Raw genomic sequence first — 20,327 nt, forward strand, 5'->3', positions numbered from 1 at the left:
AGACACTGGCTTGGCCTGAAGCCACCCAGGACAACAGCCCTCCTGCTTCTGTGCTGAGCATTAACGCCAAGCTCTCTAGGCTGGACTGTGTGGTCTCTAGGAGCAAATTGCCGCAGGAGTCAAACACTGCCCCTGCTGAGGCAAAGCTGAAAGCCTTGGCCATGGAGAGCACTACAAAGGAGCTCACATCTTCCCTTCTGCAAAGGAAAGAACCCACAATGTTTGAGGAGGCCCCAAGTGATTTCATGGAATGGAAAGCTACAATGACTACTTGCCCTTTTAAAGTCCTTGCATTTTAACCAAACATTTTCTTGTTTACTTGTTATTTTTATTTCATTTAATTGCATTTTCTCTTGGCCATAGTGGGTGAAGGCTAAAAAAATATTCCTGTCCCATTTTCTTTGTTAGGAACAAAAGAAATTGTTTTATGATTACTTCCTTGACAGACTATTCTCTGACCTGAATGGATCTGAAATCAAGGAAAAAAGATGAATATGATTATCTAACTTCAGGAAAATGAAGTGTCCATATTTTCTAAGGATTCAGAAAATATTCTGGATATTTATATGGTTCTATGTGTGTATATGATCAGTGGGCTGCTTTTTGTGATTCTTTCCTCTGCACAATGTTGGTGTACTAAAATATACACTAACCGGTGATCTGCTGCCTGATATGCATGTAAAAGTACTGCTGCAAGTCAGATATCCTTCCTTGGTACTGAAGGTCTGTTTTGTTGACTAATGTTAAACCTTTCTATCCCTATCAGTCATACCCTAGGAACACACCTAGACCCTTGGCTAGTTTTCCATCACTTCCCTGAACCAAGGTCCTCTTCCAGAAACACCTCTGGTTTGCTGCAATTCGATTTGTTCCCTGGCTCCAGTCTCCTTACTTCCTGCCAGCTCACTGTCTGGGGAATGAGGCTGCCTTACTGCTGATGGAAGGACCACACTAAAGAGGCAATTAAAACAACTACTCACATCGTGTGCAAATATTCTCTCCCTCACTCTCTGATATTCCTCTTCTCTCTCTTCAATTGATTTACTTCGTCTGTCATCTCTAAATGGATGCATTCTGTTTTGCTGAACAGAAAAAAGAAATCAGGACGGTTATCCATGTTGAGTTGTTAGAAATCTGCAGTTAAGCAACTGTCAGCTAAGAATAATAAATGTTCATTTAAACAAATGAAGCATGACAAGTCTCACTCCCTCTGGCCCCTAAAGAGGCTGTTTGGGGTACATGTATCGTGTGTGCGTGGCATGCAATGACTACAAATGTTTGCTGCTGCTCCTGGTTGCTGCCTTGCTGGATGCAAGTAGCACAGGTGCATCTAAAATGTACCTTGGGTGTTCAGCCAGTGCAGGTATGTAGTGGCTCACCCGGGATGGATTCTGTCTCCCTTGCTATCCTGGATAATCTGACTCCTCAGAAGGAGTCCAAATGCTTATTTAAAATTAAAAAAAAAAAAAAAGAAGAAGAAGAAGAAGAAATGGCTAGTTCAAGGTCACCAAAGGAAGAAATAGCTTTGAAAAGTTCAGAACTGGACAAAATGTAAGTGAACAAATAGAGTGGGGGACAGAAAGAAAGATATGGATACAATCTCTTGATTTGCATTTTTATTCACTCAGTGACTGATTCTGTGAATTGCCCTTGATATAAGAAGAAGGACCTCAGGCTTATAAACTAAATCTAACAAAACCTGTTTGTGGATAAGGGTCAGTAGAAGAAAACAATTCAAAGAACCCAGCATGAGGAGTGCTCTTCATTCTCTCATCTGACCAGTTCCTGCATCTCAACTGCCTTCCTAATTTTCGCCATCCCTGACCAAATGCTCTGCACTGACCGCATTCACCCATCCACGCGACAGACACCCACTAAGTGCACCACGCAGGCACATGTCTCATGGGCAACATGAGCCACGTTGTAGCTCGGTGGTGGTGGTGGTGGTAGTGGTGGGAGTAAACGAGATACAAATGATGAACAGGTTTCAAAAAAGTGCGTCAGAAATGCACACACTGGCTTCCAGTGACTCACGGAGAGTAATTAAAATAACTTGAGTGAGATGCATATTGTCTTACCTTTAAAAATTCTAAAGCAAAGTCATTTCCAAAAAAAAAAAAAAATCTATTTTGATTGTCAGAGACACAAAGTATAATTGTAATGGCATTCAGCTGACTTTCTACTGTGCTTGTTATCATTTAAAAATTTGTTTTACTTAGTGTTCTTCCTAGTCACCCTGGACCCCACATCCTCCCCCCACTTAGAGAAAAGATTTCGTAAAGTCTCTTTACCCTTGTCGGAAGTACCATGATTATCGCTACTCTAGAACAACACAATGTTTTGTCACAAACAATACACAAGGATAAAAGTTCTGCTACACTTCATGCAAAACGAGCAGACAGTTTACATGGACCATCAAACATGGGCAGGAGAAGGGGGTGGGAGACTAGAACATGAACTCATAGTCTTTTCTGTGAAGTCTTATTTTAGGATAGTTGCAAAATCCACCTGTCCTCACCATAACAAGGTTTGTTCTTTACAGCTACACCGGTTGATCATCGGTCCGTATTGAAAATCCAGCTCAATTTGTGCACAACTGAAGGACAAAGCTGTAGGGAGTGGAACGACTGCCAGAGTTACACAGACATCTGGAAATGCGACTGACAAAGCTTTTCCCCACAGCTCGGAGCCTGTGGCACCCCGACCCGCTCCCCCCCCCACAAGACATGCAGCAGGAACTGCGCCAAGCACCACCCATGCAGCCCAACACAGAGCCATTGCTAAAGCAACCAGACAGTTTTTGGCTACCCATTGAATGCCAAAGGGGGAGGCAAGGGGAAGCCAGGGGTTGGAGAGAGGGCAGTAGTATCAGAGGCAGGGGAGGGCTGGGAGGCGGGGAGGGGACAACAGAGGAACAACAAGAACATCAGTCAGCCCACCTTCAAAAACAACAACGTCAGCCACTCTCAAACTTGAGAACCAACCTGATTGTCTTCTTTATCAATACTAGAGTTATCTCGCTTCAAGATAAACCGCTTCTGGGATTCTTCACCTTTTTCATCTTTTAAATGTTCACAAAACCTTTGCTCTGGTCTGCCAGCAAAGTAAAACATATCAATAAAAAAAGTTTTTCCTCTGTTTAAAGTTATCTCTTAGTGTTTTTCCCCCACCGTGGCATTTAACTTTTTGAAAAAAAAAAAAAAAAAGTTTAGAAGTTGTTCCGATATTAGAGTTGCTGGCAATATACAGGCAGGGATTCTTTACATGTTGCTAGAATAACCTTTTGTTGTTTTGAATTCAGACTCTTGGTTGCTGCATGCTGATCACCATAGCTGAAGTTAAAGAAAAAAATTTAAAGACCTGCACATTTTAGACTGTATATAGATGTTCTCTTTAGTGATTTTGACCTCCATCACTCCTGAATTCAAACAAATTCCCACTCTGATTCTCAAACAAATATACAGGGTTAGTATCTTAATCCACCAATGTCTGGAAACTTGGAGAATACCTCTCATGATATGTTAAGAGTCTTCTGAGTCTGTAGCAGGAGCTGATCATTTAAAAATTGTTTGTGACAAACGTCCTGGAATCTTGTTCCACTAGATGCTGACATTCTTGACCATGTTTGCAAATCAGCTCAGTAATTGGGGAAATGAGATATTTAGTTTAAACAACTCAATGACTGATTGTATAGGGGAAAAAAATGCTCCAAGCAGTTACACACTATTGATTAGTCAATTGATTTTTTTTTTTTTAGGTTCTCTTAATCACTTGGTATTATTGAAGGGAAGGGCTCCACTTCTTTGTTAATTTCCCACGATGTCACTATGTACCAGAGAACTCAAGGAATGACTTAGTCTTGGATTCATCCACAGAGGAAGTGCAAAAATATTTGTCCCTAGTTTAGAAGCAGTTGTAATTTATGAATCTCGTTAAAGAATCTCTGTCATGTCTGATATATTACTTCTAAAGCTTAGGGGGGTTCTATCCCTGCTGGGTTCATTATTCCTTTAGTCATTGGGACTCCACTGCAGTGCCTGTTGTTCGAGGTGGGTGACCAGTAATTAAGAAAATCTCATCATTTGATTATACTACAAAATAAGCAAGTAGCACTTTGAAAACAAGGAAGTAGCTTCAGTGTATAATTCAAACCTTGATGAGATGCTTTCTTTTCTTAAATACATGGATATAAATGATAATAACATTGATGAGCAGGTAATAGTAGAAAGCTGCAATAATATCAGTTACCGTTTCTAGAGCTGTTTTATAATTGTTGCAAAGCAGTGCCACTACCTTGTTCAATCCTTATAGTAAAAGCTGGATGCAGTAAAAGCAGACATTTTTGCCTATTTAAAAGAATAGGAAACCATCCCTTAGTGATTCTTTTTACTGTATAGATTGGCCTACTAAGCCACAGGCGTCCAACAGCCTGGTCACATTCTCATAGACACTTGGTTCAGTCCCTTTCTGGTTTCACCATGCACATTGAGCTGACAGAACACAAACCTCTATCACATCACTTTAGTGATCAACGTGAACATTTCCCACCCAACTTAAAATAAAATGTAATCAAATGCAATACACATTCTGGAATCAGAACTATAACATTAAAAATTGCAACATAAGGGCTAGGGTTGTGGCTCAGTGGTAGAGCACTTGCCTTGCACGTGTGAGGCACTGGGTTCGATCCTCAGCACCACATAAAAATAAATAAACAAAATAAAGATATTATGTCCATATAACTAAAAATAATGTTTAAAAATTGCAACATAAGGAATGAATAAACTGCACTTTATAGTAAAGGAGCCATGTACAGTAGAGAAATAAAACATCATTTGGGGTAGAATAGTCCCAGGACACTTCATGTATATTGGCAAGTCTGACAATAGCTCTGTGTAATTGTGTATAGTTTTGGGTCACACTAGGTGATAAAAATTCTCCAGAAGTTTTTATTATTTTTTTTTAGCTGTCACTTTCAAAAATATTTATACATTGTTATATAGGTTTTTTATAGCAAATGAAATTAGGATGTTGACTTAAATAAGGATGTCGGTTGTATCAATCTTAATTAGGTTTCTTCTCATGTCTCTGGGCTCTGCAGGCTGATAAGCTCTAGTGAATGAAATGATTTGTTTACATTTACAGGGTTTGTTTTTGGTCTTCTTTCTAACATTCTGTAATTGTTCACGTAAAAATAAGGTGGTCTCAGAATGTAGACTTTTTGATTTATGACTATAAGGTGAATGAATATGTTCTAAACTAAGTCTGCTTCAAGATCAACGACATTAGTGTGTGAATTAAGAATGGCAACTAGAACTAGACTTTAAGTTTCATGTACACAAGACTTTGTTTTTTCATTTTTGTGTTTTTGGTCCTGGGGACTGAACCCAGGGGTGCTGTACTACAGAGCTATATTCCCATTCCTTCTAATTTTTTATTTTTATTTTTAGTTGCCAAGGCTGACCTCCACTGTGATCCTCCCACATCAGTCTGCTCAGTCACTGGGATTCCAGGTATGCCATCACACCCAGGTGGATCTTGTTTTTTAAAAATATTTAACCCTTGGTGCCTACATTCATATGTGGCACCCAGAAAGGATTCAGTCAAATGAATAAATTAATATATGAATGATTAAAAATTTAGTACAGCTATTCTTAAATCATCATGATTCAGGGAAAGATTAAAAGAGTCAAAGAATAAGATATGAGGACAAATTCTGTAATTATAAAATAGAACAAGAAAGAGTTTTTAGTAAGAATATAAATTAAAATTTAGAGAATCAAGGGCCTGGCACTGTGGCACAAGCCTGTAATCCCAATGGCTCAGGAGGCTGAGGCAGGAGGATGGAGAGTTCAAAGCCAGCCTCAGCAAGGGTGAGAAGCTAAGCAATTCACTGAGACCCCATCTCTAAATAAAATTCAAAATAGGGCTGGGGATGTGGCTCAGTGGCCAAGTGGACCTGAGTTCAGTATCCAGTACCCCAAAACAACAACAAAAAATATTTAGAGAATCAAGAAGATCTTTAAAAATTGAATTTGTGGGTGCTGGAAATATAGCTCAGTTGGTAAAGGGCTAAACTCACGTGCACAAGGCCTTGAATTCAATCTCTAGCACCACCAAAAAAATTATATTTATGTTTTATGTTGACCAAAATTAATCATATTATAGAGATGTAAGTATACCTAATATATATTCATGTATTTAAATATATTATATGTGTATAATATGTATTTTATAATTCATAGGTTTATATGAATACATAGTACATATAAAACTTTATTACATGTTTATGTATTATTGTTTTCAATCTGAGAGGATCCTTGGAAGGAAGAAAGCTGGAAATGAGAATCTTAACTCTCCTAGTTTTGAAACATCTCAGTTTAAAGTATGTCAGAAGAGAGCTATTTGAATATTATTTTAAAATTCCATTTCCATTTTTAATAGTTCTGTTTATTTGTTTTTCAGAGCAGGGTATATTTAGGAAAAAAATACATCAATTACATAACCAAAAATTAATCAGAAGTCTTGTTCCGATCGATAATTCAAATATTTAGAGCAAGAATATTACTTCTTCTGATGTAATTTATAAAATGTGCATTCTCAATAACTGCTTTGCAAATATCTTAAGATTTTTTTTTCAAAACTTTGAATGCAGTAATTTAAATTACAAATCCATCATGTTTTTTTCTGAAAAATATTTTGAATGATTATAAAGTAATCATTTAAAGTTTACTTTAAAAAGAATTAAACAAACTTAGTAATATTTTTCTAGGTTGGTTTTATAGAGAACTATTTATGACTCTAAAGCTAAAAAGCAATTTTGGTTTAAGTTCATACAGACTAAGGTATACAACTGAAATATTGCAATGATTAAACTAAGAATTACTGATAATGCACCATTATATTACAGCTTTTAAAAATTCCTTTTACAACTAATTTAACACCATAGCAATATTATTTCTGAGACATAAAATGAATGAAGGTAAAATAATATATTATAGGCCTTTATTTAAAAGGGTAATGAGTTACTTTTAATGTATTAATGTGGGAATGTAACTCTAAAATTCTCAAAGCTACAAAAGGTCATGGTATTTATTAAATTGATGATGATTGGACTCTACTATATGTCTCATGCCCATGTATCATACATGCCTAATTTTTCTTTTCCTTGTGGATTTTAGCCTTATGGGGTATTCTTTCTAGCTCCATGATGCACAGAAAATTTCCCCTGGAAGCTTGAAATAGATGAATATTCATTATTATTTTAAATATTTTTTTTGGTCATGAAGTATTTTAAATGGTTTACCCAATCTGATATGTTCCTGAAAACAAACTTATTACTTTTCTTCCAAATAGTTAAGTTTGATCCCTTCCTACATCCACACATAATGAAAGAATTTAATTCTAAATATGTTGGATTACAAAGAGAAGTCTTTGAATTTCATTCCGAGTAACTGAAAGGTAGTCATTAATATGCATAAGCATCTCAAGAAAGAAAGGGTTCTTGCACAGAACAGAAAAACAATCTTTTGATGGTAAGACACTTATCAAATACATTTTTGTTGCCAACATAGTAGAGAAAACTATATGACACTATTATCTTAATACTTTGGAATTTACAATTAAACATGTCTAAAATTTTGGCATCATTTTTTGAAAATAAAAAGAAAATCCTATATTCTTCTTAAATAATTTAACCTCACCATTGTCCTTATCAGTTTGTCATTTTATACCACTTCACTCTCTTTTCAATGTGACTAAACCTTACAAATCTAACATATAAAGTATTAGTAGCCAGCTTCTTTAATTAGCATGTTTTAAACTCATCTTTCCAATTTTGCACACCTTTTCAAATTTCATTGTTCTCTGTTTCTATAGTATATTGCAAAGATAAACAGAGACAAGTAGAGTAATAAAAAGCACCTTGACTCTCCTTTACCCAAGACTACTCACAAAAGACGTTTGCACAGGGCACAGGGTACTCAAAGACAACAAAGGTCTGTAAGACACCTCTTAAATTGGTACTGCTTCTCTGGAGAACAATTTGATCTATGGATTAAAGGGCCTTAAAAATATGAATCTGCCTTAACAAAGTGATTTAATTTCTAAGAATGAATGCAAAGAAAATAGTAATAAATTGTGAAGATATTGTTCCATTGCTCACAGCATCGAAATACATAGTGGACTGGGTAAGAAACTGGGCAATCTGCAGTATGCATTTATATTAAGTGATATCCAATAATATGGACTAGCACATAAAAGCACTTCACAAAAACAGCTATACCTTGATCATATTTATGTTAAAACTATAACATATACTAATAATAAAATACTGCGAGCAGTACGTATGTCTAGTTGGTGAGATCACCAGGATAACAGGAAGCTTTCCTTCTCACCTTTTATATCTTTGTGCTTATTATAATAAACATGCATTTCATACCAACAAAATAATAAAAGTTATTAGCTCAGAAAGACAGGAAACCAATTTGACAACTTAATAGTGATTTATACCTAATTGCTGGATTAAGGACAATTAAGGTATTTTTCAACATGAATACTTAGAAAACATTCTTCCACAGTATGCCTTATTTTATAATCAGATGAAATGAGCATTTAGATGTTTCATTTGTCAAAGCAATTCTTAGTCTTTCTACTGTATTGTTTTTTTTTTTTTAAGAAATGCCAGATGTAATTTTTCTCCCTGCTTCTTGTCTTGGCTTATTCACGTCAAAGCTTTCTAGTGTATGTAAACTCCTCCCTTCCTGCAAAATCACTCTCTTCATTACTATGTCCTTCTTGTTCTATATACATAGAAATGTGCATTTACTAATAGTAATATTACAAACATAACTAAATGATAGTGTACAACCTGAAGACCTTATTTTTCCTCTCTAGAGGAGAAGACCAAATAATCATGAGATAAAAAGAAATAAAAGGATAAGAAAAAAATGATGACTACAAAATTTGAAAAAGTGAAAGAAATCACATGAACTCAAGATATGGAATATGCTATCCTAAGTTTGTGAGCTTGGTTATGCATGAACTGTATTGATCGTGGTGTTGTAACACAACCAAACAGGCATACCTTTCAGACAGATCTACTTAGCTTAACAGTCATGTTTCTCCAAGTTTGCCTAAAAGTTCAAATTTTCCATGAATGAAAAATAAAGTCTATGGTAGAAAAATTACATGAGAGAAAAGCAAATCTTTAAAGTGAGTTGTGTATTATTTTACATGAAAAAGCAATAAAATAGTATGCACAATCTAGTCTCAAGTACAAAGATAACATCTGATATATGCCCAGGTTCTTGAAATTCTAAAAATATTTCAATTTTTATCCCATAAGTGCCAAGCGATCAGTTAAAATGCTTGCTATTTGAGTGAATCTTCAATTTTAGGATTAGTCTATGAGTAAGATTTAGGATTAGCTTCTGACAACTTTAGGCTCCTTAGACTTTCAAAACCTACCAAGTTAAAAAAAATTAATAAAAAAAGAAGAATTGTAATGCATTCTGCTGTCATACCAAAACAAACAAACAAACAAACAAACAAAAAACCCTCCCAAGTATTTTCCAAGTAAGGCTCTGAACAAATAATTGAACCTTATCCCACACATGTGACATTTGGGTCACTGCACATTCATTCACTTCTCTCCTGGTGCTAACTGGCAGAAGGCACAGCACTGGGTACACACATTCAACTTCTCATTTTCAGCACTAAATTGATGGTGAATGCTTTCTTTATCAACACCAGAGAATTTTCATGAAAGTTTTCTACTTCAGGCTTTTTCCCCCAGTGGTAATAAACTGGCTAAAAAGATGACTTAACTATCTGTACACTGCCTTTCTTTAAATTTTCCATACTTCTAAGTGCAAATTATGTGATGCATTAAGAGATAATAGCATCAATATATCCAATGGCTCAAAACTTGGCTCTGTAAAAAGTAAGACTGATGCAGCAAGTTCATGTGAAATGAACCTGAACTAGCATACTCTATTTAACTTAGCAATAGCTTTAATAATTAGCATGCTGTTAAAAATACAGACAGAGCCAGGTGCAGTGGTACACGCCTGTAATCCCAGCAACTCTGTAGGCTGAAGAAGGTGGATCACAAGTTCAAAGCCAGCATCAGCAATTTAGTAAGGCCCTAAGCAACTTAGTAAGACCCTGTCTCAAAATAAAAAAAAAAAAGGACTGGGGATGTGGCTCAGTGGTTAAGCGCTCTTGGGTTCAATTCTTGGTAGGAAAAAAAAAAGACATAACTTTAACTTTGAGAAGCAAATCTAATAAAAGTCTTATCTTTTCAGTCATTATAAGAGTTTTTGCAATTTATATAACCTTTTCAAGGAAGAGGTATTGTTTATTTGCTTTGTTATGTAAAATAGAAAGTCATGATACTTACCTTAAAGTGTTTGGGAGGATTAAATAGATATAAGATAATTCGAGTAAACTATTCAGCCCAATGAAGATAAAGCATTTAGTAAATGTTAGAACCTTATCTTATGCTGTTCAGGTTTTTCTGAGGAGGCAAAATCTAAAGGCATGCCAATAAATATTGAACCAACATTTTCATTACTGTTAATTTTAATCATGACAGATCCAATCTCTACTATAATATTCAAATAATGGTTTGATTCATGTATTTCCAAATGAGGCAAAGTTTTATGAAAGTAATGTTGTCTTTGGAAACTACTAAGTATGATTATTGTTCCTTGGAATGAAAGCTTTTTGTTTATTTACAATAATGTTGTACAAAAAATTTTCCATTGAGACTTACATAGGAATATGGCATTTCAGTTTGCTGGGTAAGTCCAGGATTGATAGTCCTGTTCAGTTGACAGAAAATTACCCATGGCAAGGTGCTAAGCAACTCAGTGAGACCCTGTCTCCAAATAAAATACAAAGGGCTGGGGATTTGGCTGAGTGATCGAGTGCCCCTAAGTTCAATCCCTGGTACCCTACCCCACACACACACAGACAAAAAAAAAATTACCCATTTTTTTTGGATGCATAAAGAAATGCTACTTTTTTTGTTTTACTGGTTTGAAGAACAGAAGGTAAGAAGTAAAGATGGAAAAATTAGGAGATGTGATCCTCTGGGGAATCAGGAAAGATTAAAGTGGGAAGGAAAAACTGGGATAAAAGTTACTGGGTAAATGTTTGCTTATCTTAGTAGACTCTCATTTATAGCTTAAAGATTCATTCCAAGCAACATGACATATTATTATGATATCCATAGGCACAACTAGTATTCCCTAAAACTTCCAAGGTACAATTGTTACACAGGTGTTAACTGTCAAGGCAGATAGCAGCAATGAGGGAAGCCCTCAGGTTCTAGGCCTAATTCTTCTGTCCACAGAAGCAAAGCTGCAGCTTGAAAGAACTAGTTCAGCCTAATTATGATCCCTTAAGAACTATTATATGTTTATGATAATATCATATGAATGGTGAACCTTTCTCTAACTGTACTAAACTGTGTAATGCATATGATTCATTTACACCCTTGCACTCCCAGACTTGCAAACATCATCTACTTTTTACACCCATACACACAGATGGTCTTAATGAAAATGATCTTGGCTTTGCAAGTTAACAGTGAACAGAACATGAGTATATTGTATAGTGATACTTCTCTTTAAAGCACAGTACTCACAGTACTGAACACCTGAGAAATACTTTTATGCCTGACACAGTTGAAGAACATAGAGTTGGGCTTCACCTCACTTCTAAATATGCCAAGACAATTTTTAATCCAGAGTGTTTTGTTATTATGGAGATTTTCTCTTTCAGTATTATTGGGTTTACTACCCATGTGAGTATTAATATTGTTTAATTTGGTTCTCTGCATAATTTTAAAAATCCATCAAATGCATATCAGTATTTTATAAGTACCAATGGGTAACAAAGGGCACTAGATTACTGCTTGATTTTCTTCTTGTTTGTCATCATTAATTGTGGACACAGCTTATACTAACATTAGTTCTCCCTTCCCTGACATAGAATAAGAAAAAGTCCTGGCTAAGATCTTGATCTACTGACTAGGTAAGATCAAGACTTGAATCTCAGTTTTCCCCCCTATAAAATAGTCTAGCTTTATCTACCAATAAAGTTGGGAGCAAAATAAATGAATGAATAAGCAAGTGAATAAATACAATGTTAAAGATAACATTATTCAATAAAAGGACTCTTAAAAATAAATTAAGGATACTATGTTACCTGTATGTTTCATTTCCAAAATTAAATAGTAAATTATTTACACTAAAAGACCCATAAATAATTTCACGTGGAAAGGAATATAAGAAACTTAATTTTTCTTCTTATTGCATATTTCTGACATTAACTTCTCTTATCTATAGAATCTCATATTCTCTAAGGTATAATGAAATAATAATATGGAGAAAATATCATATCTGAGGAAAATTGTATGAAGTTTGCCTGACATTAATAGTAAGTCTCACTTTGAACCTGAATATAGATTAAAGAACTGTATCCTTACAAAAAAAAATGATAAATGTTGAATTGTTAATTACTCTCATTTGATCATTAAACAATATGTATTCCAACACCACCTTATATTGCATATATGTATTTATGCAATATATTGCACATGTATTATGTGTTAATTAAAAAAAAGAACTAGGTGTTTGGTCAGTAAATAAACTTCATGGTTTTCCTGAAAGCAATGTGATTCTCAGGTTTCTATCTCTGTCTTCTACTCAGATGATTTTCAATGCCATTCCTATAAAAAAAAAGTGCACAGTAAATTTACCATGTTTAGAAATGACACGATGCCAGCCAACCACTCACAGATTTCTAAGAGGCACTTAAATAAATTGATGTTTGGTCTTCGTCAGAGGATTATTAAGTGAGCATCCATATCAGGATCTGCTCAGTTTGTTCACAGTGCTACTCACATACCTAGACAAAGGGAAAGAAATACAACAAACATGGGAGGAAAAAATGCATTTTTTTGGTTTTGTTTTGTAAATGTTTTTGCTTTATTTTGATATAAATAAAATCACCTGCAGGAAGTGAAATGCCTTCGGGTAAAAAAAAAAAAAATCACATTTTAAGCCTTAGCCCCTTCAGGAAAATAAGCAGAGCAGGTGTTCTTTTGACCTTGGTGTGTTGCATTCTACTTCTATATTATGGATCTGTCAACTGAGAGAGTGGAAGGTCCCATGAACCTTACTTGAGTGCAGTAATTATCCATCAGTTCAGGGACTCTTAACAAAATCAATTTATCTCATTTGCAAATATTTACTAAGAAGCTCAGTTAATTCTCTTTTCTGGAACAAATAAGCAGATTGGGCCAGTTACTAGGCAGCCCTCAGCACTCCAGGAAAACACTCAGAGAACATCCAGGCTCCCACTTTCCTGGAATCATAAGGTTGTGTCCTTAGACTTGCCCCTTAAGATGCAAGCCCAAATCAATGCTTTTGGACCACCTTTCTTGCTTTACAGTTATGGTAATCTGTAACTAGTCCCCTCCAGTGGATTTGCTATCCGTTCTTTGCTCTGCACTCTTAAAAAAAAGTAGGGGATTTAAGGCAATGAGAGTAGGTGGATGTAAAAGAGAAAAGAAAAAAGAAAAATGTTCAAGAGATGACAACCTTTTAACATGAAAATTACCTGGGACAAGTTAAACAGTTGCTCTGACATATGCAAAGATGTTCGGATACACAGGGACTCTCATTGCCTGTGGCTAATCTTGGCCTTTTGGAAAACACTAATGCAAGTGGATGGTTTCTAGCCTCTAAATGGTACAATATAAGTGAGTATCCTACCTCTGGGATAAAGAAAAGGAGGAGATGGTGAAAAAAAATCTAATGAAAGAACAATCAGCCTTTTTGTGCTAAACACAGAGGAAAGAAAAATAAGTAGAGAGAAAGTTGTGATGGGGGGTGGTGGGAGAGAAAGGAAATACTTCAATATAAAAAAGAATAAATATCTGTGGTATAGAAAATATTTTAACAAAATCAATCTTCATATTTCTAGCCTCAATCCTAAATATAAAAAATGAAACAGTACAGAGAGTAAAGACATTATCAATATCATTTGTAGTATTAAATTGACATCGGCTCTAATACCTATACCCTAGGTTTTCAAGGGATTCATTGGATGTCACCATCTGATCTGACAACAAATAAAGAATTCCAACAGTAAGAAATAAAAGATGCCAGAAAATAAAACATTTAATGCAATATATGGGGCAAGGGATAACTAAGCATGAACAAACACAGTGGAGAGGGCCTCACCTTAGGGGCTGCATTTGTTACTCCAACCAAATAGCAGCCAGTTCTGATGAGCAGCTTTTTGAGCCATTAAGACTCCATTTATGGACCAACAGTGTGCTTGGAAGTTATAGGTCCCATACACTCGGCTGTTCGTACTCTGGTGATCTCTGAGAACCAAGGAGGTTATAGTACTGCAAGGGCAAGTGTCTTAGTCAAGTGTTATCAGTTTGCTCAGATAGTAGCATCTTGAACAGTCTCTCACAAGGACACAGATATTATTTCCTGTTCTCCATGGATAGCCTTAGGCCTCACTAAAGGCAAAAGTCAAAGTAGTCAACCTAGTCTTCGTGCTTGAATACATCCCACTCATGAGTAGCAGATTAATCTTGTTAAATCATCATGTTATGTACATCAACCCTCATGGTCTACGGTTTTAAGGGCTGACTTCCTCCAGTGTCCCCTCCGATCTCATGTGAACTTCCACTGGACCTGACTAGTTCATTCTCTCTACATTTGTCTCCAGGAAGTATAAAATCATAAAGTCCCTGGAGTTGAGGCCAAAAGATCAGGATTCTATTCTTATCTGTAGCAGTATAATCTGGGCAACTCATTCACTCTCCCTCAGTAAATTTTCTCTTCGATAAGGTTGGAAAAATTATTTTTCAAAAAAATCCTCTTCATTAGATGACTATGAGAACTAAATACAACTATCTATACAGAATGCCCACCTAAGTGCTCAATAAATGTAAAAATCATCATAAATTTGTTTGCATCTTATACTCCTACTTTCAGTGTATCCCTCTTCTTACCTTATATATTTATGTCTTAACTCTCCTCAATACCCTTGTAAATGCCTACATGAGCCATTAATTAGGTAGGTTGGTAGTCCCCACAAAATCTGTTTTTATTTTCTAGTGGGTACTTAACATAGTGGGCTTTTGATCATTCTCTAGATACTTGCTAGGTGCCTACTATGGGTCTGCAATGAGTTTCATTACATTTTTCGGCTTTTAAGATAGCAGATTCTGAAGTGAATAGCCCGTTTCTGTCAGCAGAGTGTAAGATTCAGTGTGACCGAAGTCCTATCTTCTAGTTTTTGTGTAACTACAGAGACTGAAGTCTAGATGCTAGGGTATAGATTTGTTGATAAGTTGCAGTTGCTGGAAGTGTTTTCTGTCTGGAAAATTTTGTCTGTGTATACAACAAGACTTCAAGATATGACTACTCTGCTATCATCAGGAAATTCACAAATGCTCCCAGAACCCTGATTATATTAACAGAAAACCTCTAGTGACTCTACTGCAACTATTTTTCCATATTTCTTCTTCTTCTTCCTTCACTGATGCTATTATGGATATAGTATGAAGCCACAGGGGTGGTCATCTAGGTAGCTTGTGGCGTTAATTCTGTGATAACATAATGAATAAGTTCACATTCTACACTAATATTATTTTTTTAAGATGTGGTCTTTTCATTCTTTGGGGGAAAAAGTGAAATGGAAGAAAGCGAGGCTTAAATTTAATATATGTACCCCTTCAACGAGTCACATATATAATGAGTACAGAAAATCCTGTAAGAACTATCCAATTGCAGGAAGATTCTATCATCCACTAATAGTAATGAATTGAAATTTAAAAATATCTTAACAAAAACGACAGTCCTTCAATCTCTGTTTCTTCTGAGACAATGATGGGCTTAAAGAGTTGGGATTCCCATCTAATCCATGAAATATTTTTGAGAATTTTGCTCACTGTTTTTGAGATAGTTCTCCTTAAGAAAATTGAATTCTTTAAGAATTTTTTTATTAGACTTACTAGTTTAGGCTCCAGTCATGCTAACTATTGCTCCTCTTCAAGCCTCAAACTTTATAAAACCTAGTTTGTAGGATGTAATGTAAAAATGTACATGGGACAAGGGGAAAATATCCATTACAATGAATAATTGTAGATAACGCTATTTTAAGTAAGAGATGATATCAGCTGAGAAGTATGTCCTGAGAAAAATTATTTCCATCATGAAAGGAAAAATTTATTATATATTATATCTAAGTATGTTCAGAAAATGCTAGAAATCAATTAAACATACACACACACACACACACACACACATACACAGACACACAGACACACTCTCCTCACACATTTGTCATTATGACCTAAATAGTTTGAACTTCATGTAAAACTAGTTTTCATGAAAATCTAAACCTTCTGAAGTCACTTATCTCAAAGTACTTGAACTGCCTTTCATTGAGAAAAGCATTATGTTGGGAAATAAATCATGGCCAATGTTTAGCTAACAGTATCATAATTATGTCTGCATCTAAGTTAGAGAAGCACTTTATATACCAATAGTGTGTTAGTAAAGAAGAAACATTAAAATTATAAAAGAATGTTTTACCTCCCCCAAACTTTTAGCTGACTTTTATGTCCTCAACTGACATTTTTGTTTAATTTCTCCAAAGTCATAGTGCCATTTAATATATGCATTTCTGTGTATTTTCCTTGAAGTAACACAAATTGGTATAAATTGAAAAGGTATTCTCTAAACACAAAACTCACAAGAACCCATCTGAGAAATTCTCATCCCTGCCTCCTTCCATCAAATAAATGAAAATATTTCAAATCAATGTGTCTAAAATAATATGGTTCCCATTAACTATCACATGTCAATTGCCTTGATGAGAGAACACTTAAAATTTTCAGAAAATCCAAAGGACACCCTCCAACCAAAGACAAACCAATGACAATAGCAACAACAAAAATCCCAAGACACCTGGGCCTTGGATAGCCTGTTGTGAATGCTCCATTCCTATCTTCAATTCCACTTTCAATTTCATGGCAATAGAATTTTAAAATCCAACATACAAGTCTCTGCAAAATGCTATTTTCTCTTCACTAAAACCATGAAAATGATTCAGGTCCTGAAAAATGTGACTTGTTACCACTTGAAAAAGAACATTTAATTCATCCTCTTTTCTTATTAATAGGTGTCAATTATCCCTGAATCACCTCCACCATTACCCTGTCCTCTAATAGCCAATCAGATAAAAGATGGTCAGAAGTATGGTCAGAATAGAACACTAAGAGTTGGCAGTTACCGATTGAACAATGACAGGCTAGACTCTTCAGAAAATACTTGAAAGTCCATGACATGTAGCCTTCTGTCTCTTTTGTTTAGGGAGGATTTGACTCATAGAAGGGTGGGTAAAGATGGAAATGCAAGAGCAAAGAACTAGGCCAAGACTGAGCCCTGGCATTTCTGCTGGAGCTATCAAATCTTCAAGAGATGCTTTTCACTCTTCCTGAACTTATAAGTATGTGAGGTCTATTATAAAATGGCCATTTAAAAAAAAAGCAAACAAACAAAAAATGCTGGCATTCTTTTGGAAGTAAAAAGGGCTAATATTACAATGTTTGTTATTCAGATATTTAAAGTTTTAAAGGACAGATTATAACCTCTAGTGTTACTTGGAAACTTGCAGAAAATATAAGATTTAGAGAAGAATTGACGAATAAAAGTTTCCAAAATCATGAAAACAGTCTATAAATCCAATATGAGCAGTTGAAATGTGGTTAGCCTAGAGGGAAAACTAAGTTTTCAAAGTTTTAATTTTATTTAAATTTAATTAATTGAAATCGAAAAGTGAATAGCTACCATACTGAACAAAGCAGCTTTAGAGGTACTGAAGTTTAGCAAGAGCCTTTCTACAAAGGCTTAATATTCTCAAAAACTATTCTACAAACATGTTTTTATATATTCATGACTGTGATTACCAAGAGTGTATCTAATAGATAAATCTATCCACCAGGTGAAACTCTATGAAACTTAATCTACTTAATCTGGAGGGTTTTTCATATTTCCTTAAGGCCTTATAGAGAAAGAGAAAGAAAAAAAATTAAAAGGAGGTAGTTTTTTTTTTTTCCAATCAGCACTTCTCTACATTATGGTACCTGAAAGCCACAGGAAAAAAACAGAATGGAGAATAGAAAACATCAACAGCCATACAACAACAAAAACGAGCCAGAGTATTCGATGGAGTGGGAAGATGTGAAGGATTAAGAGACATAACCTTTAACTTCCACTACTGTTCAAAATACGAGGCACATGTGTCAACAATCAGATAGAGTGGAAAACTGATAAATTTTAAAATGTGTTTTGCCAGTAAAATAGAATATAACCCCAGGACTCAATAATTCTGAAGCTTTAAGAGCCCTTAAACATTATCCACTTCAAACAGTCCGGCATATATTCAAATAATTTGAAGCCCAGAGAAGTGAAGTGCTCAGTGTCCCTGACATAATAGCCAAGTGTGGTCCCAGGTCTCCTAGTTTGTACTCTCCAGTGTGACTTTCCCTCTGCCTCTGCTGAGCACAGAGTGATCCCTGAGTAGACAAAGAGGCTTATCTCTATCCCCACTTGTTCCAACCCCAGTGAATAGGAAAAAGAAAAAAAAAAAAAGAATATTTTAATCATGATACTCAGATTGACACAAAAGCTCCCTTCACTCACAGGGTATTCCTAAGCTTACTAAGCACAGTGTGGAAAAATGAATTAGAAAAGAGAATATTTTACACTGGACAGTTAAAGAGTTTAACATGACTCTTGTTATAGAAGTGGCTTGCACTGTACTCAAAAGTTCCATGGGTCAAAGAGAGATAGCTCCAAGTTTCAAAGCAAATTAAAACTCATTATTATGCTTTTCATGACTCAGTGGGACAACAATAATCTACTAAGATGAAATCAAGTGATTATCTTAAGAAGAAAAAACAAATTATCATCTTCCTTTTAGAGATAAAACTTAGATATCATCTAGCTCAAAACTCTCATTTTGCAGGGGGAAAAAAAAACTGAGATGGCAGATTTTAAATGACAAGTGCCAAGTCACACAACTGGTAGGTAGAATTGAAATTTAGAGGCAGGATTTCTGTCTCCAGGTTCAGGGGGTTTTATTACCCTGGAAACCACAATAAGATAGATGTCAACAAATCAGAAAAGGGGAAATAGGACCATTACTCTGTACATGTCATGGTTTCTTAAAAGTCTTTTACTTTCAACTTGAGTTACATTTGGACATAAAATTTCCCATGGATTTGTATGTAATTTCAAGGACTATTGATAGAAAGAAGAGAATCATGTTTCAAGAGCTATGTAAAATATCAGGAAGTAAATTCACTTTATTGCCTGAATTTTACAAACTTTTCTTGGATCGCAGATCATCTTCTACAGATAAATGCCACACTACTACTGATAAGAGCAAAAGATAAAGAACACTGCACATTTTAAATGTCATGTACTTTGAATTTAATACTGTGCTCTTATAAATGAACCCATAAGAGAAAAAAAAGAAAATGCTAAATAAATACAGTGATGGGGCTTACATTCTGGTGCTGCTGGTCTTGTTGATAATGACAGATTTTCCTGTTTGATCCACATTATGATCCAATCCAAAGTAAGCTGCCACCCGATGGACAAGCATCCTCTGATACGATGACATCTGAGGGAACTTTTTATAATGATTACTGAAACAGAGTTACAAGAAAAAGCGAAATCAGCATTTTCATTTCTTGTCCACAGCACGTTTTACAGGTAGACACACAAAACTATTTCTCTTTCATCCAAACCACTAAGCCTTTTGCTTTCATTTCTGGCATTACTTAGTGTCCCCATTTCGAGGCAAGATTTCCATTTATTATAGACGTATTGATTAAGCTACAATACGTATTATTGTTTCATAGTTGCACATTTCTCCTGCCAAAGAGAACTTAATATCTGTTGGAAAGTGTTCTATTTTTGTCCATGATACCTTATCAACAGAGCCAGGCAGAGGACAAATGATATGACATAATACGTGACTACAGATGCCTATCTGGAGATGTGTCATTACCCAGTTTACACTGAAAGCAGCACAATTATTTCCAGGCATAACTGACTGCAGCCAGCTGGAGCCCATTAAAAAACTATAATAAAAATGAAAAGGGTCGCTTCGTGGTACAGCTATTCTATGCTAATTGGTGGCCCCCTGTTTAATAGCCATTTTGTCAGGAATTTAACAAGCAGGAGCACGCGTGGTCCAAGCAACAATCCCCATCA

The 20,327-nt window shown here is 35.4% G+C and overlaps 1 protein-coding gene across 36 annotated transcripts in view; it reads right to left on the minus strand.

Moving 5' to 3' along the window:
• The window catches only part of Arpp21 (cAMP regulated phosphoprotein 21), a 150,205-nt gene that overhangs the window by 76,014 nt on the left and 53,864 nt on the right, over positions 1–20,327 (minus strand). For 19 of the 36 annotated variants that reach the window (XM_040289958.2, XM_040289959.2, XM_078038162.1 and 16 more), the window contains 3 exons: positions 19,616–19,756; positions 2,985–3,093; positions 981–1,082 (listed from right to left, as the gene is read on the minus strand). In XM_040289958.2, the coding sequence (XP_040145892.1) occupies positions 981–1,082; positions 2,985–3,093; positions 19,616–19,756 (352 nt within the window). Of the gene's footprint in view, positions 1–980; positions 1,083–2,518; positions 2,610–2,984; positions 3,094–19,615; positions 19,757–20,327 lie in introns of those variants that run through there. The other 17 variants (XM_040289992.2, XM_040289983.2, XM_040289979.2 and 14 more) reach the window with 5 other exon arrangements.

The sequence above is a fragment of the Ictidomys tridecemlineatus genome, chromosome 2, assembly GCF_052094955.1.
Source record: "Ictidomys tridecemlineatus isolate mIctTri1 chromosome 2, mIctTri1.hap1, whole genome shotgun sequence".
Taxonomy (NCBI): Eukaryota; Metazoa; Chordata; class Mammalia; order Rodentia; family Sciuridae; genus Ictidomys; species Ictidomys tridecemlineatus.